Raw genomic sequence first — 26,840 nt, 5'->3', positions numbered from 1 at the left:
TCCTCAGCTCCGTGAGTGACGGCCATGTTGGAAAGCCTTCAAAGACCAGGAAGCAGAGATGGGGTGAGTGAGCCAAAACTTAGGAACAAGTAAGAATTGAAAAGAAAGACACAAGTACAGTAATCCCTCGATTATCGCGATTAATGTAGACCAGACATGGCCGCGATAAATGAAAAACTGCAAAGTAGGGTCACCCCTATTTAAAAAAATATTATTTTATTATTTTTGTTTTTTTTTACATCAGGGCTGAGTCCTAGTAGCAAATGGGGGAAAGGGGAGTGGCTTCCACTTGTGAGTTTCAGCCTGGATTTTCACATTTTTATGAACTTTGAATAAATATATATATATATGTATATATTTTTATTTTTTTTATTATATATATTTTTTTACTTCAGGGCAGAGTCCTAGTAGTAAACAGGGGAAAGGGGAGTGGCTTCAGCTTGTGAGTTTCAGCGTGGATTTTCACATTTTTATGAACTTTAATATATATATATATATATATATATATATATATATATATATATATATATATATATATATATATATATATATATATATATATGTGTGTGTATTTAATTTTTTTTTTTTACTTCAGGGCAGAGTCCTAGTAGTAAACGGAAGAAAGGGGAGTGGCCTCCACTTGTGAGTTTCAGCGTAGATTTTCACATTTTTATGAATTTACACAAAAAAAATTTAATTAAAAAAAAATTCCCCCCCAAAAATTTGCGATGTAGTGAAGCCGCGAAAGTTGAAGCCGCGATATTTGAGGGATTCCTGTAATGAGGGAAGTATATAAAAAAATGAGACTTCAATAAATACCTGTTCATTGCCATTTTGTTTTTTGTTTGGGGGGGTCAGTGAGCAGCGAGGGGGCCCCATCGTGCCCCAAAGGCTGCGAACGCTGTTCCGAAGACAACGGTTGCACCAAGTGCAAGGCCAAACTCTTCATCTACTTGGAGCGCAACGACGTTCGTCAAGTGGGCGTGTGCTTAGCGTCCTGCCCAATGGGCTACTTCGGCATGAGGAACCCCGAAGGCAACAACAGATGTACCCGTCAGTGCCATTCATTGTTTTTCCTCAAATCTCTCTTCTCCATTCAATCTCTCATTTTCCGCGGGGGTTGCTGGAGTCTATCCCAACCAACTACAGAATGCCAGGCGGGGGACCCCTGAATTGGTGGCCAGCCAATCGCAGGGCACAGGAAGACAAAGAACCAATCACTCGAGGCTAGGGGCAATTTAGCATGTTTAATCAGCTAGCCTAGCACGCATGTTGTTAGGATGTGGGAAGAACCCAGAGTACCCGGAGAAAACCCATGCAAAATATACACGTCGGAAGGTTCAGACCTGGGATGAAGGATCTCGAGGGTGCTTGAGCCTATCCCAGCTAGGTGGGCGTCACTCTAATTTGGTAGCCAGCCAATCACAGAGCACGAGGAGACAAAGGACACGCATTAACGCTAACACAATTTAGAGTGTTAGCCAGCTAACCTAGCATGTATATTTTGGGGGATGTGGGAGGAAACCGGAATACCCTGAGAAAACCCACACAAGCCCGGGGAGAACATGCAAATTCTGCACAGTTCAGGACCCATCTGGGATCGAACCAACGACCCCAGAGCTATGAAGCACTCAGCCGTCCTCAAAAAACCCAAACACAAATCAGTGTATTTATTGACAAACGGTGTTTGGCAAAGGCGGAATTCCCGTATTTTGTAGCCGGCTGCTAAATGCTAATTGTTTACCGCTTGGAAGCAAATTCTCTGGCCAAAATTGAAGCATGTGTTGTTTTCTGCAGTTTTTCTTTTATTCTGTTTTTCTACCGAACATCTGTCTGTCTTTTCCATATGGCCTTTATTTAAAAGGGGAATGCCAAAGAAAGTCGCAATCCATGTTGACACTTGTTTTATTGGTTAACAAGTCATATTTTTTGTAATCCAAAGGGTACCAAGTCTCCTATAATTTTTAATATGCATTTTTTTTAATTTTTTAATTTAAAAAATGTTTTTTAAATTCATTTATGTATCTTTTTTTAACACACTGAATAAACATCATCAAATATTTTGGCATTGGAGCCCGCATTCAAATAATATACGAATTATAATCTTAAAGAAATATCCAATATCAAATATTTGAGCATTTTGAACACTTTTTGGCCACCATTGATGGCACCAGATGTCCAAATTAATCAGCAGGATGGCTGGCAGCGTTTAAGCGTTAAATTAATGCTATTTGTAAAAAAAATAAAGAAAATAAAAACATCATATTTGAATAGCTGCTTCTATTTCCTGAATAGAAATTCTGTATTTATTCGAGTATAACTCGCAATTTTTTTTGCCAAAAACTGAAGCAAAGTTCAGGTGCGCGTTACACACAAATTCCAGTGAAACACTGCCCCCTGCCGGTGAAGTCACATCCGCAGCCTTTATAATGGTAGACGTAAAACCTGTCGTTGTCCACCAGATGGCGACAATCTTCCTTCTTTTACAAAAAACAGCCTTCTCCAAATAGCCTATGGCAAGTTTTTGGGTGATATAGATGTAGTAAAAATGAAAAAAAAATCTTGCTCCAGGGAAACGAGTCCCCCCAGGGGGCGCTATCCTTGCTCACGAATCCAACTTTGAAAAATTGAATAACCATTTTTAGTCACAAATTATGGGTGCGCGTTATACTGGAATGTATACAGTATGTCCTCCTTTGTTTTGCAGAATGTAAAATCGACAAGTGTGACGCGTGTTTCTACCGCAACTTTTGCACTAAATGTAAGGAGGGTCTGTATTCGCACAGCGGACGGTGTTACGGCAGTTGCCCACCCGGCAAACACGCCGCCAACGACACCATGGAGTGCGTGGGTGAGTCGCCATTAACCGTGGTTTTTACAAATGTAGAGTTACCTTTCCCGAATACGGGATGAAAAAAGTTATCCAATCCAATTTGCAGATGATGGCAAATTCTACCTAGCAACAAGTCAATGGACAAAAGATAATGTAAGATAATTCATTTTTCTGTCCATGTTCAGATTGTCAGCTAACCGAGTGGAGCCAGTGGAGTCCCTGCGTAAAGAGGAACAAAACGTGTGGGTTTAAAAAGGGTTGGCAGTCGCGGGTCAGACTTCCACCACCGCACTCCCCTTCTCAGTGCGCGCCGCAGACGGGGAGGAGGAAATGCGTGGCGGCCAAGACGCCCTGCTTGAGAGGTTGGCAATGTCTCTCGAATCTCAATTATTTGTAAAGACAAAAATGAGAAGAAAATACAAAATAGAACCTAATCTGATGTGTTATAATGGCAAAATACAGAAATAAAAGCCAACATTTCTCATAAATAATTAAAAAATATCTTAGCGGATTTGACCAACTATATTATTTATTAACTACCGTATTTACTCGCATATAAGCCACCCCCGCGTATCAGCCGCACCCTTAAAATGGCCTTAAAAACGTTGAATTTGACAATTTCTCGCGTATAAGCCCCCACTGATTCACAATTTTCACCTCCATATTTATCATTTGACCTCACAGCTCTGGAGTCCTGGGTTCAAATACAGGTCACGTCCATCTGTGTGGAGTTTGCATGTTCTCCCCGGGCCTGCGTGGGTTCCCTCCGTGTACTCCGGTTTACTCACACATTCCAAAAACATGCATGGTAGGCTGATTGGACACTCTAAATTGGCCCTAGGTATGGGTGTGAGTGTGCAAGGTTGTCCGTCTCCTCGTGCCCTGTGATTGGCTGGCCACCGATTCAGGGTGTCCCCCGCCTCTGGTCCGGAGTCAGCTGGGATAGGCTCCAGCACCCCCCATTTCTGTATAAGAATTGAGTTTGGTTTTCAAGTCTATTTTTCAAACTTCTGGCTTGAAAAAGAGGTCGTCGTCTTATATTCGGGCCAATACAGAATATATTTAATCCGATTCGTTACAGTTTATTCCTTTAATTCCAGTTTACGTCAACCGTAAATTGTTTGACTTTGACTCTTAGTGACTTAAGGTTTGTGTGAACATAAAACAGCGTTTTTGTTTTAAAAACAACGAATATTTTCATGCATCTCCATTGTTTTAATGATGCTAAAGGGAAAATATAGTCGTAGGGCAAAGACGTCATAACTTGAGGACTTCCCGTTATTTAGCTAGCCTTTTTTTCACGGTTATCGGCACAGACGTCCGATCTCGTGAGCCTAAATGGACCGTTGCCGGATTTCCCGCTCACCATAAATGAGCCGACACGCTCCGTTCCTCAAGCAAAGCGAAACACCGAGTGCAGCGCCAGAACAGATGAGGCAATACTTAGAGAGTTTGTTACTCGCCGTTTGGCGCTGGCTTTTTGTTTTGCGTCTTTTTCAGGCTATTAGTCGTTCTTGGCCGCCGCCCAGAACAAATTTATTGGACGGAGGATGCCTGCAAAAAGCAGCTGTGTTGGAACTTTGTTTTGAATTCGAGCGTTGATCGAATTTTGCGGTGAATTTGCGACACGTGACGTTCGCGGGAGCCTCGTTGGGTCAGATTTTGGAGGGGTTCCGGGGTCGGGGCACGGTGTCATGACGTAAAAGGGGCGTGGCTAGGTGAGAGAAGATTCCAAAACAAACGTAAGGTTATGTGAAGGGCAATAATGTAGTATTTTAGTAGAAAATATCTCAGCCAGGACCCACCTTTCCCACCCCAAGGGGCCTCTGACCCCCCCATTGCCCCTGGGACTTGTTCATATTTGTTCCGCCACTGGACGGCAAGTTTTCATTTTACACGTACCATTCTTTTGTGGTTAAAAAATCCCAAACAAACCCGAGAACAAAATAAAAACATCAGTCAAACAATTTGGGGAATATCATACCAGTCAACCTCTGCCGATAACTGCCCTTATAAATGATTATGATTCCCCTTACAAAAAAACCTTACAAACACCGTACGACTTGTACGGTGTTTGTAAGGTTTTTTGGGGGTTTGTAAGGGGAATCATAATAATTTATAAGGGCAGTTATCGGCAGAGGTTGACAGGTATTGAATATACACGTTATTTTATCGGTGGAGCGCGTGCGGGAACGGACTCCCACCCGGAGGAAAATCGGCTGTTTGGCGGCGGACAGCTGCCGTTGAGAAATGACTCGCGTGTGAATTCGCCTTGGAAAGAATTTCGGGAAAACAATTAGCGGTGAAATATTATAAACCCTTTTGTAAAAAGTTTCAAGGTGTCGATGGCGGCGAAAGCTCGGGAATACGTGTGTGTGGGTGTTTGTCTGTAGGGGTGGCGGGCTTTATTTAAGTTATTTGACGTATACCTAGCTTACTTATATTAGTCTGTGGGAGTGGGACACACTTGTTTAACAATATATGATTTATTGGCATATATGTGGTAATTTGCCCTACTTTTGGGGGTCTCATTTGGGAAAAAAGGGAGGTTTGTGAGGGGGGTCGTTGATTGAGGCGGGAGGCCTGGTGCATAAGGAGGATTGGCATAAATTAATGGGGTGTTTCGTTCCAATTCAAAGCACCTTGACTGCATTAGTGACGAGTTCAAGAAGTCGAGTGGAACTCAGCCGTTAAATAGGAACACCGTTAAAGCCAATCGCAGGGCCCCATTCAGATAAACGACCAATCACTCGTAGCTAGGGGCAATTTAGCCTACAATTTGCTTAGCAGGTATGTTTTTGGGATGTGAGAGGAAACTGGAGTACCCCGAAAAACCCCACCCAAGCCCAGGGAGAACACTGAAACTCTACATAGTGAGGACCGTCCTGGAATCGAACCCATGAGGCCCAGAACTGTGAGGCTAACGCGTTAACCACTCATCCACCGGGCCACCCACTGCGTTCTTATTTTTGTATATTGTATTTACTCGCATATAGGCCGTATTTGTCACAAAAAATGGGGACTGAATCGAGGGTACAGCTTATATGTGCACAAATTAAAATGGAAGTGCAAGATGACAAAGATGAAATGCCATAAGACAATGTGGCCTATGCGGTCATTCATCTATAATCCTTATAAAGCATGATTTATGGGTGTGTATGTGTGTGTATGTTAAGATTCTCTCGCTACGTTTGTCCAAACTGTGCAACGTAGAGAGTTGAATTTTTTTATGGTGGCCAGAAACGGTTGTCGGATCCTAATAGATGAGTGATTTAATTTATTCACCTTCTCTCAGTGGGTAATCTCAATCATTTATTTCTTAAACACCCATTTTTCAAGAGATTTTTAAAATTTGTGCAACATATCTGGAGGTGACAATTGTAAATCAGGGGGAGTCTTATACGAGAGAAATTGTAAAATTCACTGATTTTAAGGCAATTTAAAGGGTACGGCTTATACGCGGAGGCGGCTTATATGCGAGAAAATACGGTAAATCGTTTTATGACTACTTAATTATGTGCGCACTTTGTGGAGCAGCTTTAAATCTCATTGTACTTATATTATGACAATAAAGGCATTCAATTATAGGCATTTATTTCAATAACTTCTACTTTTGTCTCTTTAGAGAAAAAATCCAAGCGGGGCCAGCTGGAGAATTCCAAGGCCGGGAAAGATGGCGCTCGGGGAGGTGGCAGGAGGAGAAAAAAAGGCCAAAAGGGGACCACTGTGGTCCCCAACATCACCAGCAGCTTGGGGACTTAAACTTCTACGGCCTAAAACAACGAAAACCTGGCAAGAGGAAAAACGGCGTGGAAACGCTTAAAAATTTGGACTCGAAAATACGAGAAATATCCTCATCTGCTTTTTTCGGGGGTGACGGACGAATTGTCTTGGATGAAAAGATCCCTTAAGTGATTTTTTGGGAGCGATTCCACTACAAACACGCAAGCCACTGACTGAGCAAGAACTATTAGTATTTTGCAACACCCCCCACGGGGTTTTGATGTTTTTTGCACAATTGCAATTTTAGAAAAAAGTGTAAACATTTATAAAGGAGTTTATTCTAATGCATCTGTTGTATAAGTGACCTTACGTAAATAAGTATGTGTAATGTTATATTCATTGTCGCTCACATTGAAATTCTAATAAAAAAAAATCAGTCAAGTTTTAAATGGTGGCACAAAAATTACCCGTTCTTTGCGTGACCACGCCCACAATTAATGAAATGAGCCATAAATATTTATACATGTATCAGTGTCGTAGTAGTAATTCAAAACTAATCAATTTGTTCTAATACAAATTAGACTTGGATTGTGCTGCCCTCTTTTGAACACAATCAGCTCTGCACTTTTAAAATTTCCACCAATTTTTGTTTTATTTCAAATGGTCAAACAAACGAAGGTAAAATACTAATGCGAATAAACCATACCCAAGGAAAAGAATAATTAGTTTAAAAAATAATAATAAATACATACGTAGTGATGCAATGTTTTTGTATTTAAAGTATTTGACCAGCAGTGGGTGCTATAGAACATACAAAACATACGATCAACATCAGAAAAAAGCCAACAATTTTACTATAAACCATTGTTTACTACTATTACTATTATTTCGGGCAACATTGTACATTAATCACTTTTATTTTTACGAATTTAGCTAGACTTATTTCTCATGAGTAAGAAGACAAAATTACGAGAAAAAATTATAAGATATCTAAATGTGAAGGAATCAGCGTCAGAACTGGCGGCCATGTTACGTCAGCTCTCTTTCTCTGCCTGGTTCTGCTGCAGCGGACGTGAGTGATTTTCTCCAGCAAAATACCAAAATAATTCGATGAATTCGCAGCGGTTATACAAACTGTTTTGTCCACAAGTAACTCTAGAAACGTGGCAATGCTTCTGGACGAAATTTAAGAACATGTTATTAATATTTTGTATCAAAATAACAGCCTCGTTGACGTTAATGACAAACCAAGGTGTCGAAGATTAAGCAAGCAATTGCTTTTTTTTCAAAATTCACACTAAATTGACTATAATAATAACTGACCGGACACGGAAAGTCGGTTAATATGTTTTACAACAGCTATTTTAGGGTCATATTGGCCTTCTAAAGGCACCAAACACGGGCGAATTGCTCGTAGCGTAGTAAGATAATGCTAACAGGTGGTAAAATGTTATGGTAATTTGAAAAAAAGGTGTTACGGTAAATTGGAGAAATGGTATTGTAATTTGGAAATATGTTATGGTAATTTTCAAAATTGTATGAAAAAAAATATACCCCTGCCCCCGTTTCGTCCATAATTGTGAAATTACTCGCACTTGGTAACCAAAAACAGGCCCAACGGGAAGTCAGCCATTTTGTGTCAACGCAGCCATCGAGAACTGATGTCAAAGCTTTATTCTGTATATAGTCCTATTTTTGCTAGCCACAAACCGGGCGTAAAAGCCTTAAGAACTGGTATCGTTAACTGAAATTCCATGAAAATTATTTTAAAAAATACACCCCCGCCTTCGTTTCGTCCATACTGGCAAAATTACTCGAATGTGAAATTAACCGGACACACAAAAACAGGCCCAACGGGAAGTCAGCCATTTTGTGTCAACGCAGCCACTGAGACCTGATGTCAAAGCTTTATACCGCATAGTCCTAGTAGTTGCTAGCCACAACCCGGACGTGAAAGCTTTAAGAACTGGTATCGGAAACTGAAATTCCATGAAAATTATTTTAAAAATTACAACCCTGCGCCCGTTTCGTCCATAACGGCAAAATTACTCGAACGTGAAATTAACCGAACATACAAAAATAGGCCCAACAGGAAGTCAGCCATTTTGTTTCAACACAGCCACTGAGACCTTTATTCTGCATATTCCTCATTTTGCCAGCCACAACCGGGACGCGAAAGCCTTAAAAAGTGGTGTCTGAAACTGAACTTTTCCCACTGACCCTTTCTCCTCTCCTCTCAGATCCTTCCTGCCAATAAATCCCACCCGAAAAAAAGCTGCCCCCCTGCTGAAAGTGTCGACTCCAGATGTGAACATCCTCCTTCTCTTCCGCGCTCCCACACTTCCAGCAACCTTCCAGCACCCCCTCCTCCTTCTCATCCTCCTCCTCGAGCCACTCCGACTTTTCCATTTCCTTTTTTGGAGAAAAAATCTTAAACTGCGGCAGGGAGCGTGCATCTGTTATTCCATGTGTACTCCATCGAGGTAGGAAAACCGTCGACTCGGCATTAGAAAAAAAAATCACCGCATGTGTTATATATCTTGACATATGTTGAAACTGTTCCTCCAAATCACACGTTCAATTAAAGCGATAACGTCCATTTAATGACAGTACACCAAATATTCCACATCATTTATTTTCTACACGCATGTATAAACAAATCCTCCATTGCAATATGGAATGCCATCCATTAAATTTAAAATAAACACTAAATCACCCCCAAATACAACAAAAACAAATGCACATTTTTTCAACTTTGACTCACCAGCATCAAAGCTGAAATCATTTGAAATATAGATTTGTTAATACTTTTTCCACATAGAATAAAAAAAGAAAGAAATCAGGAAGAGCTTAGTGGGAATTTTTTTTTAGCATTAATATATATATTTTTAAATCCAAGATAAAATAACTGCTTAAAAGCAAGAATGAAATGATTGTCAATCATCCAAAACACTCACTGCTCAATTATAATACATCATATAATATTGATAGCATTATTTTGAACTCTACAAACAACAACAAAAATAAAAAATAAAACCACATATTCATAAACATAAAACACACCCAAAAATGAAATGCATGTGTTTTAATAATTTAAAAACTTTGTAACACTTGACAAAGCTTTTACATGCATGACCTTAAGAATGGTACCATCCACTATGAAAAATTATATAAATTTCAGATTTTTTTGTGTTGGTGGGGGTGGTACAAAAGTTTAAAAAAATCACACACAACATCAAACGATAAACACACCCCAGTAAGACATGCATACTTAGATTTTACAAAGAAATAAGGCAGCATTTTTCAATATATTCTAATTATTGGATGCTTAAAAAAGCTGCAATATTGAAAAACAAAAAAATGCTTCCAAGCAACAGAGGGCAGCAAAGTGACAGAATATTTTTTTTAATCTACACACTAGTTAGCCAAAAGTTTCACCAAATGCATCATCATCACTTGACATTTCCAACAATCCACATTTTATTTTTTATGACTTGAGCAACATTTTGGTCCCTTGCATCCATTTATTTTCTTGTTACTTGGATTTACTAGATCATTTATACCCCCAAAAATTGGTAAAGACAAGAGATTTGAAAAAAAAGGAACACGTTTCAGCAATCAGATAAAAAGTGGTTTTGTGCCATGTTTTTTTTAAGTTCTCCCCTATTGAATTATGTGCACGTAACATGATAGCAGAAGTCTCAAAAGTGCAAAATTTATCTTATTGTTCTTGATAAAAAAAAAATACCTCCCAGTTTTTTAAGGTAAGTTATTTTTATGTTGTATTAAATTTGTGATTTTTGGTTAATTGTACATAACAAACGTGGTCGAGATGTGTAATACTTGGGTCATTCAAGTACCGTATTTTCTCGCATATAAGCCGCATTTGTAACAAAAAAAGATGACTGAATCAAGGGTATGGCTTATATGCGCACAAGACTTGCTATACTCTTTTTCACCAGTAGATGTAAAAAGTAACATTTACTATTTGTTGGTTATGTTCTGTTTTGCAGTAAGAAAACAACCATTATTGGATGAATTAATTCCTTATGATATTGACCCTAATAATATCTCAGAAATACCACATTAGATGATTTTTCTTAAGATTTTCCCTTCAAAGTTACACATTTGTACTCCCTATTAAAACCATAAATATGGAGGTGAAAATTGTGAATCAGGGGGCGGCTTATACGCGAGAAATTGTAAAATTCAACAATATTAAGGCAATTTTAAGGGTACGGCTTATACGCGTAGGCGGCTAATATGCAAGAAAATACGGTACGTCGTCTATTAACTGCACTCCACTGAGATTTGCTCGTATGTAAATGAAAAGACTGGTGTAGTATTATTGAAATGGCGTTGCGACGATTGATTCGACACCCCTGGTTTAACTCATTGGCGGCCGCTGACGCCACGTGTTGATTTAAGGCTCAACGCTGTAAAACAAGCGGTTCGGCAGTGATCTATGTAGGAAAAACTGCATTCGCTTTCCGGCATTACCGTTCTCGGTAGACTTTGGTCGGGACGCCAGTCGTGTGGAATTCGGAGGGGGGGTGCGCGGGTGTCTTTATAGGCCGTTGTGGCAGTCACGGCACAGGATCCGCTCGCCGTCGGGGAAGAAACCGGCGCCCACCAGCGATACGGAGCACTGCGTGCAGGTGAAGCACGGCTGGTGCCACTGGCGGTCTTCGAACGAGATGTACTTGCCTCCGCCGAAACCTACAAAATAAGCAAAAGCGTAGCCCAGGTTAGGAATGGTCGATATATGAAGGTTTTTCCGCCCCCCCAAAAATGACTCATTTAAAATTCAATTTGAAACATCACTTCATGATTTCCACTCAGTGTGGAAAGTGCGGTCCTCTCTCGGGAAAAAATTCTGTTGTCTCTCGCTGCATTTTTGACTTGACACTAGTGGGAAAATACATTAGGGAACCTCTGGTGGTTCTGGTGACACGTTTATTTCGGGGCGGCGCCCTACTAGGATCCACACGCTAATCCCAAAGGAAAATCTAACCAGAAAACTAATTTACGTTTTTTTCAACCCATTAAATAGGCGCCAAGATCTGACGTTAAGGCTTACTTCCTCTGACCACGTTCTTATTCGTTTGCAACTTGTTGCATGATAAAGACAACGAGTCTTGACTGCTGTTTTCCAATGAGTCATGCTAGATCTCTACCGTCCATTTAGGCCTGGGCGATATGACAAAAATTGTCACGATAAAAAAAGGTGAGTCTAGATATATAATTAGCACAATAATATATCACATCTTTCAAATTTGATACTTCTGTCAACAATTAAATGCATTACTTTGGCCGATAATCAATTATGTAAGTAACTACATGAGCTTACTTTATTGGGTAGGGTCGATGTTGTCCTGCATCTCATAATCGCTCATTTTGGCTGTCATTGCCATTTAGCTTTCATGCTGTGTTAGCCGCTCTAAAAATAGCCAATTGTTCCTCACCATCTTGTTCGTCTATTGAACGTTGGTCTGGAACTAGCGTTCATGTCACATCAGCGCACCCATTATTTGTGTTGTTCGGATGGTGTAATTGCAGTTTCGATTTATCGACTTCAAAGACTATTTGAGAGGCTGCTCATAAAAACATCATGGCCGCTGTCTTTTTGGTCGCAACTCCCTCGTGTAATGTCTCTGAGAGCACTGGGCGGAGCGTTGAATTTTTTTCAGTGTTTTTTTTCCCCGTTAGTCAGTGCAAATGGCGGAGCTTGTTTGCTAATACGAGAGGAGTATATACTACGTCTCGTTGGCAAGTGGTCGTGCGTTATCCTATTGTGAAGACATTTGTGTGCATCGTTTTGGGAATATTTTGAAGGGAATACAAAAGCAAACAACCCTCAATAGGTTGAATCTGAAAGTCAGGGTGGAGGCGGGGCAAATAGAGCCAACCTGGGAGAAGAAAGATATAAATGTCAAACGAAATTAGAATTAAGTTTAGTGTAAGGTTAGATTAAACTTATTTTTGAGTGTCTGCATCGTAATCAAGTTCATTTAAATTTGTTTATGTTATCTTACGAGTGCGTTGCCGTGCAAATGTACCACTGTATATATGATGTTTCTCGCCGTTGAGTAACACGATTGAAGAGCAACTCTCAAACTAAGGTCTGCGCCTCTGTAAACCTCACGTGTCAACATGGAAATACACAAAAATGATAGACCACCAAAGTAGTCTGGTCCCTATTTATAAGACTAAACAAAAAACGAGTCTTGCCTGTGATGGGTTTGCTGCACGCCTCGCATTTCTTGGCGTAGAGGCTCCCGAAACACTTGAGGCAATACGGGTTGTCCTCTCGCGAAGTGAAGTGCTGGCCGGCCAGCTGCGTTTTGCAGCCGCTACACACGAAACACTCCTTGTGCCACGGCTCGTCCCGGTAGGTCACGCCACCTTTAGCCAGGGTCTAAAAAAGACGGGAAGACTGGCTCGGAAAAAGGGGACTTCGGGGTGAACCCGACCGACCCACCTTTTTACAGCGCGTGCAGCGCGGCGCAAACTTGTCCTCGTAGCAAGACACGCAGTAGTGCTCGTCCTTCTCCGGGATGAACGATTTCGAACCGATGGGCTGCTCGCAGGCGTGGCAGACGAAGCAGCCCTCGTGCCACGTGGACCCCGCGTACTCCAGCTTCCGGGTACCTGCGGGCAAACGCCCCAAAAATGTTCACAAATGAGCTCAAGTGCTTGCTAACTTCTTTTTGGACCGCGTTTCACCGATATGTGAAAAAGCCTTTTTGATTTGTTGGAATTGTAAACACCGCAGGCCTCACACACTCTCTTGGAAACTGGCGGTTGGCCTTACGAGATGGATTCACGCAAATCCCCCCACAACCCCCGTAGTTTGTGCGACGGAATAATCCGTCTTCTCCTACTTTGGCGCGCGTGTTTATTATTTATTTTACTTGACTCGTCGGTTAGTCCTACGATGACGCTGTGGTTTTGGGGTCGGGCGGGCTTTTTCGTCTGTAATGGTCGCTTCGAGTGCGTGGCGAGAGCGAAGCCAGGCTGCGGGAGGCAGAAAAAGTGAGGGAGGTGCTGGTAAACAAGGATTTTAATGACAAAAATGGTTGTACAGAAGTGACAAATAAACGGGGAAGAACGCACACCGACGAAGACACAAACGAAACACAACGTCCACGAGGAAATACTCTCACAAAATGCCACAAGAGACACACATTTACTGTATTTACTCGCATATAAGCCTCCCTCCGCATAAGCCGCACCCTTAAAATTGCCTTCAAACCGTCAAATTTTACAATTTCTCGCGTATAAGCCGCCCCGCGCATTAGCCGCACCCTTAAAATTGCCTTAAAATCGTGGAATTTGACAATTTCTTGCATATAAGCCGCCCACCCATAAGCCACACCCTGAAAATTGCCTTAAAACCGCTGAATTTTACAATTTCTCGCGTATAAGCCCCCCCACGCATAAGCCACACCCTTAAAATGGACTTAAAATCACTGAATTTTACAATTTCTCGTGTATAAGCCGCCCCGCGCATAAGCCACACCCTTAAACTTGCCGTCAAATCGTTGAACTTGACAATTTATCGCGTATAAGCCGCCCCTGATTTACAATTTTCACCTCCATATTCATGGTTTTAATAGGGAGTACAAATGTGTTACCTTGAAGGGAAAATCTTGAGAAAAATCATCGCACGTGGTATTTCTGAGTTATTGTACGAATCAAAAGCACATTATTAGGGTCAATATCATAAGGAAGTTAGTAATTCATCCAGTATTTTTTGTTTTCTTACCGCAAAAGAGAAAATGACCAACAAATTGTAAATGTTACTTTGCCGACATCTACTGATGCAAAAGAGTAAAGCAAGTCTTGTGCGAAAAAAGCCATAACCGTTTTTCGAGTTACAAATACGTGCGAGAAAATACGGTAAATACACAGAACAGTGGTTAATCACAAAATACACGAGATGAAGGGGAAGCCAGGAGGGACATACACAATCACTTAGCCAATGAAAACACGCACACACACCTCCACCAAAACCGTTCCTCCGCTCGGCGACGACGTCGCTAGCTACGTTAGCCGCTAAACTTCCCCGCTCACCCGGCATGACGATCTTGTCGCAGGCGACGCACTTGGAGGAGAACTCATTACAGTAGCAATCGTTGCAGAGCAGCGCCTCCTCCTGGTTGGTGAATGGCTCGTCGGCCAGCGAGCGGTCGCAGCGGAAACAGCGGAAGCAGTGCTCGTGGTAGTGCCGGTCCTCGTAGAAGAGCTCCTGAGGGTCATCGTGAAAAATGCGTGCCAGGTATTATGATACAGAAATTATGCAATAATAAAGGTTATATAGGTGAAATATAGGTTGAAATTGTTTGGGAAATCTGGCGGCGAATGGTCATTAGATGTCTTTGTGGCTAATACAGGGTTCTCTCTATAAGGTACCCAAACTATTGGTGCATAAATAAAACAAACTAAATGTTACCATACTTGCTAATTGATCAGATAAATTTTCATTCATTTTCTGAACGAAAATTGATCAGCTCAATTTTCATTCATTTTCTGAACAGAGGGTCGCGGGGGGTGCTGGAGACAGAGACCAATCACAGTTACACTCATACCTAAGGGCAATTTAGAGTGTCCAACCAGCACGTCTTTGGAATGTGGGAGGAAACCGGAGTACCCGAGGAAAACCCACGCAAGAACATTACAGTAATCCCTGGAATATCGCGGTTAATGTAGACCAGACATGGGCGCGATAATTGAAAAATCGGTAAGTAGGGTCACCCCTATTATAACTATATTTTTCTTCAATGCTGAGTCCTAGTAGCAAGAGTGGATTTTTACATTTTAATGAACTTTAAAATTTATAATTTTATAAATAATTAATAGCAGAAAAAAATCTCTAAGTGAGGTCGCGATAATCGAGGGAAGACTGTAAAACTCCACACAGGTGGACCGACCTGGATTTGAACTCCGGACCCCAGAACTGCGAGGCTAGCGTGCTAACCGCTCATCTGCCAGGGCGCCCCAACTCAATTTTGATTATTCATAAAACAATTCACTGATTATTATTAGAAAAAGAAAGGTTTTGTGATCTGATCGTAATTAGTCCAAATACAATAATTCTTATTATCGACGAGGTCAACAATAAGTTTACCTCACACTCATATTTTCCAGAACTACCTTGCATTTCACATTTGTGACAGCTTTATTAACATCAAATTCAAAGTAACGTTAGAGCGAGAAGCATGATTTTTTTTTCATTAAATAACAAAAGGTGTACTATAGCATTGGTTTATAGTTAATATAAAACGGCCGATTTAGATGAACTCTCCAGCTACATATTATAATCGTATCCATCTTGCGGTTACTATGTACTGGTCCAAATGAAACCCTTAATGTTTCCTGTTTCTTTTTATAACGTGCAAAGGGTCACAAGCAATAAAGCTCAATGTGGGCTCACTATTTGGCAAGTAGTAGTCATACTCTTCCTGTATGTAAAAATGGGCGTGGTTACGTGTTAGCCGCCAACCAAAAGAATATGTCTCCAAATAAGGATAGAGTATGTTTGGACTTCATTTTTTTGGCAGCAAAAATGATACGCTACCTTTCGACCACAAGTCACCCAATATGGGAAGAAAATCTTCGCTCGGCACAGTTACAGATGAATTAAATTAACATTTTTTTTCCACCATTGGAATGTTTGTAGGTAATACCGAGTTATGGTATGGAATCATTAAAAATTGAAGAGAGAATGACATCATGTTACATACAAAAACGCGACTTCACTAAGCGCAAATTCACCACTTTGTGATATTTTTCTGCTATTATTATTTTTAATTGCTTTTTTAAAGTTCATAAAAATGTGAAAATCCACACTGAAACTCATAAACACTGTAGTAAAAAAAATATTATTTTTTAATAGGGCTGACCCTACTTCGCGATTTTTCAATTGTCGCGGCCATGTTTGGTCTACATCACAGGTGTCAAAGTGGTGGCCTGGGGGCCAAATCTGGCCCGCCGCATCATTTTGTGTGGCCCGGGAAAGTAAATCATCAGTGGCGACTTTCTGTTTTAGGATCAAAATAAAATGATAAATATAGATGTATATTAAATTTCCCGATTTCCCCCTTTTAAATCAATAATTGAATTTTTTATCCATTTTTTTTCTTTGTGTTTTTAGTTCAAAAATCATTTTGTAAAATCTAAAAATATATAAATATATTTTCTATTTTCCACTTTAATATGGCACATAATTAAAGAAAAATTTGGTTTCCTTTCGCAATGAAAAACAAATGATTAAAATGATTTTCCCTTACTAAGACAAAAAAGCTCAAATAAACATTTTTAGATCTATAAAAAACTGAATATTCAGGGCTTTGAATCCAGTTCTTTTAATCCATTTATATAAAAAAAAAATCTAAATATTATATCTAAAATGGTCCGGCCCACATGAAACCGAGTAGACGTTAATGAGACCCTTGGTCTACATTAACAGTGGTATTCGAGGGATTTCTGTACATAAAGTCCAACAATGCGTTCAGGCACACTCGTTTTTATTTATTTTTTGGGGAACGATCTCAAAAGAAATGAAGTCCGAACCTACCCGGGCGTCGTGGCCAATGAGCTCCTTGCACTCGTCGCAAGTGTTAGAGAAGAGGCTGTCGTAGCAGGGGATGCAGTAAGGACTGTCTTCCGATTGGATGTACTTGCGGCCGTATAGGGATTCTTTACAGTTGTCGCAGTCGAAGCGGTCGGCCATCTTGACGGGGGGCGAGTTGGTCGGCCTGGAAGAGTGGGAAGTATTGTTTAGTGCTACTGACAACACAAAGGGCGTGACATCGTCGAAACAAGGGTGAGGAAAAACCATAAAGGTCTTTGAATTTTGGTAAATGGTAAAAATACAAGGCAATTCTAGTGACTGACTGGACAAAGTGTCTGGGAACTACTAAGTACCATGTACTTTCAATTTAGAATTTGGCAGTGGGAATGTCATGCCATCCATTCACGAGACGTGGCACTTTTCACCAGGCTTGGCTTTGCCAATTTTAGAGGCAATGTGATTATCTAGTCTGTAATTTTTCAAGTTTTTCGGATCATTTTGAAAGCTTGTTTTTACATTCTGCTTTAGAGGATTTTGACTTACCACATACAGGACAGGGAACTCTCAGTCCTTTTAGAGGTTAACAAACCCAAACATCCTTGACGTAAACACGGCTGTATAAGTCAATGGTTGGATTCCATTTGATGATCATAAAATAGACCGCATTGAATATATTAAAACTGTCTGTGTCTGAATCTAAAACAAGTTCAAATGAACTACGACCACCCGGGTCCCCGAAAAGAACATGACGTGAAATTGTGGCAAACTTGGAACCTACAGGCAACGTTCATTCATTCATTTTCTGAACTGCATATCCTCACGAGGGTGCTGGAGACGATCCCAGCTAACCACGGGCACCAGGCATGGGACAACCTGAATCCGTGTCCAGCCAATCGCATAGCTAGGGGCAATTTCGAGGGTTCAACCAGCATGATTTTGGGATTTGGGAGTAAACCGGAGTACCCGGAGAAAACCCACAACAAAATGCACAAAAACTAAGTGACATCAAGAAGAATCAGAAAGCAAAAAAACTGAAGTTGTGAACAAATGAACGCATAAATTCTTTCCAGATTTTTGGGCATCCCGTCACGATGACCTCGCGTGACTCCCACATATTGCAAAACGGACCACCACTGCCATGTTTATCCCGTCAGCATTTAACACAGGAGTAGCACGCGTGGCGTCCAAAACCACCAGCGCCATCGCTGATTTGGCACGGTACGACCCGACGGAACAATGGCTTGAAAGAGCGCCGCCGGCGACCGCCGTATCAGGTTACCCAAACATGACGACACGACTGGGGAGGTTTTTCCTTGGCGATAAGTGATGCGGACCCTCTGGCGTTCCCAGTTTGGATTTCTTAGTGTAGTTGAACTGAACACATTCATTGCTAAAATCAAGCAAATCAGAGATTTCGTTTGACCTTGTGATTCCGTTGCCTCGTAGGCATGTTTTCTTTGGCTCGACTCCCGTGATTGTTCATTTGACGGCCAACGTGATTGGACAGGCCGTTCTGCGTTGGGCCGCCGAATGCATTCGTTTCAAGTACATGGGGTCTCGAAGGGGGTCTCGCTAGTCTAGGTAGTTGTCTTGGAAAATCTTTGTTTTGACAGTCAATTTATGCACATTTGACACGCCATCTATCAGAAAAGTCCAACCGCGTAACCCGCGCGTCAAGATTAGATCAACACGATGCGGAGTTGAAACGTAAGACTTTGCATTAACCTATGGGTTGCCAGGTATGCGATCGCCAGGAAAAAAGGAGGTGTTAGGAGCTGGCAACTTGCTGTCACTTTTTTTCATCTAAAGAAACATTTTTAAATTATAATAATGCTGCTAATAATTCATGTCCACCTACTGGATTAAATGTGTATAGCAGGGGTGTCATTAAAACTATTTTGGTAGTCAATTAGTTCATTTTTAAGACATTGTCAACCTAACAATATCCAAACTTCTTAATACAAATATTTTTTAAATTATTTAAATTTCGGAATACAGCTTCATTAATGAAAAATAAAATATATACTTTTTTATAATATATACATTTTAATTAAAAACAAAAGAGCCCTACTTGTCCGAATATTCCCCTTTTTAATTTGGAATGTATTTATTTTAATAATGAGTTTTTTTAATAGAAAATCTTTCTGTTTTCACGAATTGTTTATTTACGTCTCCAGGAATAATTTGAATATCACTTTGGTGGAAAACATGAATGACTCACCAGACTAAAAGACAAGGTGTGGTATGCAGGACTAAAGTTTGACACCTTTATTATTTACTATAAACTGGAAACTCCAAACAAAATCCACCACCTTGCATTTAATTTAAATATCCAGCCAATGCAAGCCCACCATTTCCAGCCATCTGTGACTTAAACTATGGTTTACAAACCAGAATTTCAAAGACAACCTTGGCCAGAAAAAGTTCATGTACATGTTGTAGTAAACGATATGACTTTAAAACATCCACTCCACCAAAAGTCTCCTCCAAAAGAGAACAAAACGCACCCCTTCCCAGAAAACAAATCTCCAAATCTGAAGCACCATTGGCTGACAAGTCAACAGGAATTTGTTATCCCTTCCTATGACGGTTTAATTTCCACGTACCTGCAAAGGCCCAGGAAAGCCGTCCCGGATCCGTTTGAAATCCCCGCCAGAGCGTTTCCACAAAGCCCCGGCTTGTTTTTCTAGTCTTCACAAAGAGCAAGAAAAACTAACAATCGCCTCCGATTAAGTACCCGTCAAGTCCCTCCAGCAACAGATGGGGAGGTCTTAAACCGAGATCCTAAAACCCAATCGGCAAATATGTATTACTTCAGTCGACGAGAGAGCTCCTTTTGACCCGTTTCCATTTTGCTCCCAGTAGCCAAGGTGGGGGTTAAATGAACTCCGGATGGCACAAGACTCCCCCTGAAAACCGAGTAGAATTGGGGGTGGGCATGACATCACCGTAAAGACCCCTGGACACTGGATCTGGGTCACGGCGAACTCCAGATTCCAGGCCGCACAGGGTTTTTTGGATCCAGAACTACTGTACTCTATGCGCAAAGTTCCCGGCAAAGCTCCATCTGCCTTCGCGTCCAGCGGTGACTCAGAAGTTCAGAGCAGCCCGGAACGTTGCTAAATACCAGAGCCGTGACCGGTTTTCGAGGAAATCGGAGCCGAGGAGTCCACGCAGAAAGGACCGACCGTGCGCAGAGTTTAATTTCAGCATCGGAAGCGGCAAAATTCAGACCGAGAATTCTTCCACTTTCAGTCATTCCCGCGGGAGTACATTGGAGATGGAAAGTTCAATATTTAACGCAGCTATATGGGTCAGGGTGATTAACTTTGTGGGATGTTGAGATGCTTCTTTTTTCCTTTAAGTTTTGGAACATCGATAAGTTTTGTCTATGGAGCCTTTTTGGTGCCAGGGTAGAAAAAAAATATTTTTCGCAGATAATCTGTACACACAGAAGACAGGAGCGTTGCATTTTTTTGTGTTTCCCCCCCGTTAGTCAGTGCGAATGGCGGAGCTTGTTCGCTAATACGAGAGGAGTATATACTACTTCTCGTAGGCAAGTGGTCGTGCGTTATCCTATTGTGAGGATATTTGTGTGCATCATTTTGGGAATATTTTGAAGGGAAGACAAAAGCAAACAACCCTCGATAGGTTGAGTCTGAAAGTCAGGGTGGAGGCGGGGCCAATAGAGCCAACCCGGGAGAAGAAAGGTATCCAAATTTCAAACAAAATTAGAATTCAGTTTAGTGCAAGGTTAGATTCAACTTATTTTTGAGTGTCTGCATCCTAATCCAAGTTCATTTCAATTTGTTTATGTTATGTTACGAGCGCGTTGCCGTGCAAAAAGTCTAATTTTAATACTATTAAACACATTTTAGTGCTATTAAACCACTAGTTATTTGTCACTTTGTTAATAGATGGCGAATTAGAACAAATAAAAATGTTTATCCAATCCAATATCCTGTTTTTGGTGGGGGTTAGTTCAGATGGTTGGAACTAATTAATTTGTTTTTAGTTCATTTCTATGGGAAACATTCATTTGAGATACGAGTAAATCGACATACGAGCTCAGTCCCGGAACGGATTAAGCTCGTATCACGAGGTACCACTGTATACATTTTATTTGAAAATAGAAATACTTCTTGTCCATTTCTGATAGGCTACAGAAATTGTATTTACATTTCATTTTAGCAAAAAAAAACCTGAAGTTGACATACATGATTTTCTGCAAGAGTAAACTGAAGCGATGGGAACCGGATCTGGCCGCAATACTTGGGTTGAACACCAGTATTCCACAACCTTTGGCTAAATGCTTCACCGAATGATCTAATTTCCGAGCCATCGATGACGATAGACGCCCAAACCATCCATCAAAACATGAACCGTCGATCGTCGCTAATGGCAACCAATGTACTAAGAGAGACGATACGCTATGTGAGCAGTGGCTTTTGTTTTTGCAAGACTCAGTCATTCCTGTTGCGGTCAAGATGATCTCTCTGTTGATACAACAGGCTGCTTGTAAAGCACTTTTTTTGGTGGGGGGGTGATTATTTTTACACGACAGTAGGGACTGACGAATGAGCAGCCAGGCTTTTCCGCTCTTCCTGCAGGGAGTAAACACATTTGGAATCAAACAGAGCGTAAGAAGAGTTTAGGCTGCCCCGGATTAACGGGATCGCCAGAGCGGACGGGGTGTACGGGGGCATACGGGGGCCTACGTCGTCGCTTTGTGGCGTCTCCCGACCGGCCCTGAACTTTTTCCTGGTTTGCCAGTCAGGAAGGGATTGTACCGACTAATCTAATCCTCGACCGAGCCTTGGCATTCCTCGTCTATCTATCGGAAAACAAATAAAACGTGGAAAAAGCCGGGAACTTGCAAGGTTCATCGCTAAATTAAAGAGTCGCCAGGAAAGGAATAACACGCTGAGGCTTTTTGGGTTTTCCAGAAGCCGCAGTGGCGAGGCCAAAGTGCAACATGTGCTGGAGGGGAAAAAGGCCACAGACTGAAAACACGGAGAATGGGTGTGCCGGGTGAATTTCATTAGAAGAAAGCTCTTGGAAAGACGGACAGATTTTCAATGCTACGATCTGTAGACCAGTCCAACAAATGCCGTCATATCGTCATGAATCGTCAGTCATTCATGATTGCCATAACTTTCAAAAACGCTATCTGACAGACAAGCACAATTTATATTTTGACACGGTTAAAATGTTTGAATCCACTTCTATTTGAAACACAACCTTCACATTGCACAATGAAACAAACCAAACAACAACCACAAAAACGAAGGGCATATTCACAGCAGGAAAGTGCATAGTTCACTTTCTTTGGTCCGGACTAAAAAAATTATATTGAGTAATCCTTCAAATATCACGGTTAATGTAGACCAGACTTGGCTGGGATAAACCAAAAACCGCAGTACATGTTTTCGCGCCTTTACAGAAATACACAAGTTAACAGCTATAATCATATCAAAACACTGTAATGTATTAATATCTAAATGTATTGTATATATATAAATGTAAATGCTTTAAATACTGTTCTCACAGTGAAAATGTTCCTCTCTGCTTTATATATATCCCAGAAAACAGGTTAATGGGAATTTTAGTCCAAGTCCTTTGTCTTCTAATGGGTCCATTGTTCCTAATTGTCTCGTCAACCCACGTCAGTCTATTTAAACCCCACTGATTGTTATGTCATTCGTCGGATCGTCTGCTTTTGTTTGTCCATGCCACTTTACCTTGATGCCTCATTCTTGGCTTTATGTGATTTGATTTCCAAGTCTTTGTTATTTTCTAAGATCCCGTCTAAGTTATTAAAGTTTTCGTTTGAGCGCCACTTCCCTCGTCCTCGCCTGCTTCCCTGTGATTGGGTCCTATTCCCCGTTCCCTCGCCTCGACGTCTTGCCAAAAACGTAACACCTAGGATTTGTCAACAAACCCACACGTGCAAACATTGTTCCATTATTGGACTATGTTGGCCGTCGTATCGCTAACCGCAAACTTTGATGCTAACTCTTTCGCATCACGTTGTGGTCACGTATGGCGCTACACTAATGTTTGCTGTTTAGTTTTCACACTACCCAATGAACTTTTCAGGATTTGTCCAAACCAAACAGGGCGTGTGTGAATTGGTTCTAACAAGCCCTGAGACTGTAGGCCGCAACCCACACGAATGCTCCAAAAGTTTCTCTTGCACGGTCATTCATGTCGAAGTCCAGGACATGCAAAAGAAATGTAAAAATAATTCGCAATCTGAAGTTTACTGCAAATGCGTTGCAAACGACGGTCAGGAAACAAACTCATACAATCCGACGAACAGGTTTGATAAGAGCCAATCATCCTAGGTCCACTCCCATTCGTTAACGCACGTCACAAAAGATCATTCCGGCGCAAATAATTCCTCTGCAAGACGGATCATGTGTGCATGCGATGTCGCCTCGTCATGTTGTAATTACAAATGTGCAATCATTCCTTTTCAATTTTTCATAATAGGCTCTGTCTTGCATAATCCAAATAAATACAAAAGGTAATCCACCCACAAATCAATCAATGGCATGCTCCGTCATGTATAGGGTACCTTTCTTCGTGCAATTTTAATCCTAAATGGACCTTCAACCCCGATTTAACTCATTGCCTGTCATAGACGGGGCTTTAGATTGGGATTATGAGCCGTAAACAAAATATATATTTTATTTTATTCTTTTATTATTATATTAATATAATAAAATTAATTATTTAATAATATGTAATATTTAACAATTATTTAATATTATGTAATGTTTAATAATTATTTAATATTATGTAATTTAGAAAGTATTTAATACTATTTAATAATTATTATTATATTAATATAATGGTATATAATAATGTAATATCTAATCATAATTATTATATTAATAAAATAATTTAATTATTAGATTAATATAATAGTATGTAATAATAACAGTAATACAATAATATAATATTTAATAATTATTATATTAATATACTAAAATATATAAATGCAAAATAATAAAATAATTATATATTTTATTATTATATATTATTTGATTCTTTTTATTCTTTATTATTTTTATTATTTCATTCTTTTATTCTATTATTTATTTATTGTTGTTAATTCATTGGCTGCGATGGACAGCAATAGATGTGTCATCATTAATCTTGTACAAACACAAGGGACTAAAGATTTAAATTAGCTCTTGGCTACAATCTTACATATTTACATATATATGTTCATTAACATGAAAATAAATATGTCCATTAATATTTGCTGTCCCTTATCAAATAAATCAAACTCAAATGGATTGGACGTCCTAGCATTCGGATCCAACGCGTTAAAGGGAGACATCTCTTGATTAGCGCAAAAAATGCTAATTCCCAATCAATTAACTGCAGTACATTGATTGATCCAAAGCTTCTTCACTTGTTTTTTTTCTTTTTCAAGGCTGCAGCTAAGCTAACGAGGCCAAGCGCCATGGAAAATGGATGGAGAAAAACAACGGAACTGCACCGAATGCACGCTAAAATCCGCAGACCGTGCCCAAAGTAAGTCGTAAAGGTCCGCGAGCGCCGCATATTTTAGCTTAGTCGTCGTATTGCCTTTTTATGATTGAACGGCTTCAAAAGACTTTCAATCATTTTTAAGTGCTTGGATGTTTTGGCAGATCACCGACTCCAACCGGACCAAAACTTTACAAAAGGAACCAAGAAAGGAATCTCAGCGGAGGAAGTCGAACGGGAGGAAACCGAAGACGGCACGTTGAGGTAAATCAAGGCTAAAGCGAGAGCTGAAAACCAAAGGCGGGTCTTAAATCACGTCGCAATGAAAAGGAGCAGAGAAGAAAACTTGCCTGGGGATAAACACATACCATCACTTTGCGCGCTTGTCTTGTGCCTGGACATCATCCAGAACACAGTTTGGCTGGCTTTTAGTTGGGTAAAAAGTTCACAACTGGACACTTGAGCGTGTCATTTGAGGGCCTCGGTTGAGGAAATAACAAAAATCAAGGATGATGTCAAGTAAACAACAGAAAAAAACAAAAACAAACACAGGTGGCGAACTCGGTGGAATTTTGTATGGGAAACAACATAGGCCGATTTTCATGTTTTTGTAAATACAGTTTTTGGAGCTCATGATAAAAGTTAGGAGACTAAAGATGGAAGAAAGTACAAAATTCTATACTGAATTTTCTTTATCTGGATAGAAAAAAAATTTTTTTTTCTGTTTCTCATTTTTTAAAGACAATTTAATTGAATGCTTTTATTGTGTGATGAGATTTATAGCTTCACCACCAAGTGCACAAATAACAACAACAAACAAACCTTCAAAATAAGAGTTTAGTGTTTTATCCCATTTAAAAAAATAAATGTTCTAGAAAAATATTAAATAGATATGTATCTCATTTTTTAAAGACAAATTGAATTGAATGCTTTTATTGTCATTATACAAATGTGATGAGGTTTAAAGCTTCACCACCAAGTGCACAAATAACAACAAACATTCAAAATAAGTTTTGTATTTTATCCCATTTTTTTAAATATATGTTTTAGAAAAATATTAAATAGATATTTATCTCATTTTTAAAGACAAATTGAATTTAATGCTTTTATTGTCATTATACAAATGTGATGAGATTTAAAGCTTCACCACCAAGTGCACAAATAACAACAACAAACAAACATTCAAAATAAGAGTTTAGTATTTTATCCTTTTTTTTAAAATATATGTTCTAGAAAAATATTAAATAGATATTTATGGATTAATACAAATAAAACTGGAAAAGAAAAGTGATTGAAAAGCGGATGCTTGCAGTCAAGCTCCTCCCACCTGTAAGAAAACCGAGGACTGGGTGGAGGACCAGACTTTGCAACCCAAACCGGCTATTGTCTCTGAGCGCTTAAACGGCGCTTACTGACGAATGGGAGGTGACCGAGAGTTGACATCGTAAACACGCGGGAAGAAAATGATGGCCTCTGGCTGTGAAATGCAAGCGTTCCTTTGTCGTATTTGGCTAATGAACCCCGCAGAGAGAGTTGCCTGCTAATAGGAGGCTACTGCGGAAGGATTTTCCACAAACGGAATTTATACAAGCGACTTAATCATAAATCAACCTGAAATACGATTATGAATTGCCGAATATGGTGGGTTGAGAACACAGTTGGCAAAACTTAGCACTGGGGGACCCAAGATGGCCTTTGTATTGGTCCTGTAATCTAAACTGAAACTGCAATGATGCATACCTGGCAACCTCGGCCATTCGCTCCCCTTATTAATGATTGCAATTCCCCTTATTAAGTGATAATAAACCATACAAATGCAACGCGGCACATTTTTACTCACATAGGGCGCACTTAAAAGTCTAAAATTTGTGGGTGGGGGTGCTCAGTCAGTATGCACTAAATTCAAGAATCTGTAGATGTCGCTGTATGACGCTGACATCTTAGCTCACGTGTCAAAGTGGTGGCCCGGGGGCCAAATCTGGCCCGCCGCATCATTTTGTGTGGCCCGGGAAAGTAAATCATGAGTGGCGACTTTCTGTTTTAGGATCAAATTCAAATGAAGAGTATAGATGTATATTAAATTTCCTGATTTTCCCCCTTTTAAATCAATAATTGTCATTTTTTAATCTATTTTTTCTGTGTTTTTAGCTCAAAAATCATTTTGTAAAATCTAAAAATATATATAAAAAAGCTAAAATAAACCTT

General features: G+C 40.1%; 2 protein-coding genes and 1 long non-coding RNA gene across 6 annotated transcripts in view; 2 read left to right on the top strand and 1 right to left on the bottom strand.

Annotated features, from left to right (window-relative positions):
• Positions 1 to 6,632, top strand: part of rspo1 (R-spondin 1) — a 15,066-nt gene extending 8,434 nt beyond the window's left edge. For both annotated transcript variants that reach the window (XM_077598952.1, XM_077598951.1), the window contains exons 2-6: positions 1 to 63; positions 859 to 1,053; positions 2,708 to 2,851; positions 3,019 to 3,195; positions 6,459 to 6,632. The exon at positions 1 to 63 is cut by the window's left edge and continues 203 nt beyond it. In XM_077598952.1, coding sequence (XP_077455078.1) covers positions 1 to 63; positions 859 to 1,053; positions 2,708 to 2,851; positions 3,019 to 3,195; positions 6,459 to 6,595 — 716 coding nt within the window. In that variant the 3' untranslated portion in view covers positions 6,596 to 6,632. The remainder of the gene's footprint in view (positions 64 to 858; positions 1,054 to 2,707; positions 2,852 to 3,018; positions 3,196 to 6,458) is intronic.
• Positions 6,633 to 7,578: 946 nt separating this feature from the next.
• LOC144073299 (uncharacterized) lies at positions 7,579 to 25,217 on the top strand. Of its 2 annotated transcripts, XR_013300051.1 has the most exons (5): positions 7,579 to 7,628; positions 8,797 to 9,039; positions 14,656 to 14,837; positions 24,580 to 24,680; positions 24,800 to 25,217. It is a non-coding gene; the product is annotated as an uncharacterized LOC144073299 (long non-coding RNA). The 2 variants fall into 2 exon arrangements; XR_013300050.1 differs by lacking the exon at positions 14,656 to 14,837.
• Positions 9,176 to 26,840, bottom strand: part of fhl3a (four and a half LIM domains 3a) — a 32,327-nt gene continuing 14,662 nt past the window's right edge. Inside the window, exons 1-6 of one of the 2 annotated variants that reach the window (XM_077599012.1) lie at positions 19,739 to 19,929; positions 17,136 to 17,316; positions 14,633 to 14,807; positions 13,038 to 13,207; positions 12,788 to 12,974; positions 9,176 to 11,275 (exon numbers count right to left, since the gene is read on the bottom strand). In XM_077599012.1, coding sequence (XP_077455138.1) covers positions 11,124 to 11,275; positions 12,788 to 12,974; positions 13,038 to 13,207; positions 14,633 to 14,807; positions 17,136 to 17,291 — 840 coding nt within the window. In that variant the 5' untranslated portion in view covers positions 17,292 to 17,316; positions 19,739 to 19,929 and the 3' untranslated portion in view covers positions 9,176 to 11,123. Of the gene's footprint in view, positions 11,276 to 12,787; positions 12,975 to 13,037; positions 13,208 to 14,632; positions 14,808 to 17,135; positions 17,317 to 19,738; positions 19,930 to 26,840 lie in introns of those variants that run through there. The other variant, XM_077599011.1, reaches the window with a different exon arrangement.

This window comes from Stigmatopora argus, chromosome 4 (genome assembly GCF_051989625.1).
Source record: "Stigmatopora argus isolate UIUO_Sarg chromosome 4, RoL_Sarg_1.0, whole genome shotgun sequence".
NCBI lineage: Eukaryota > Metazoa > Chordata > Actinopteri > Syngnathiformes > Syngnathidae > Stigmatopora > Stigmatopora argus.
This window is presented reverse-complemented; position numbering and strand designations above follow the sequence as displayed.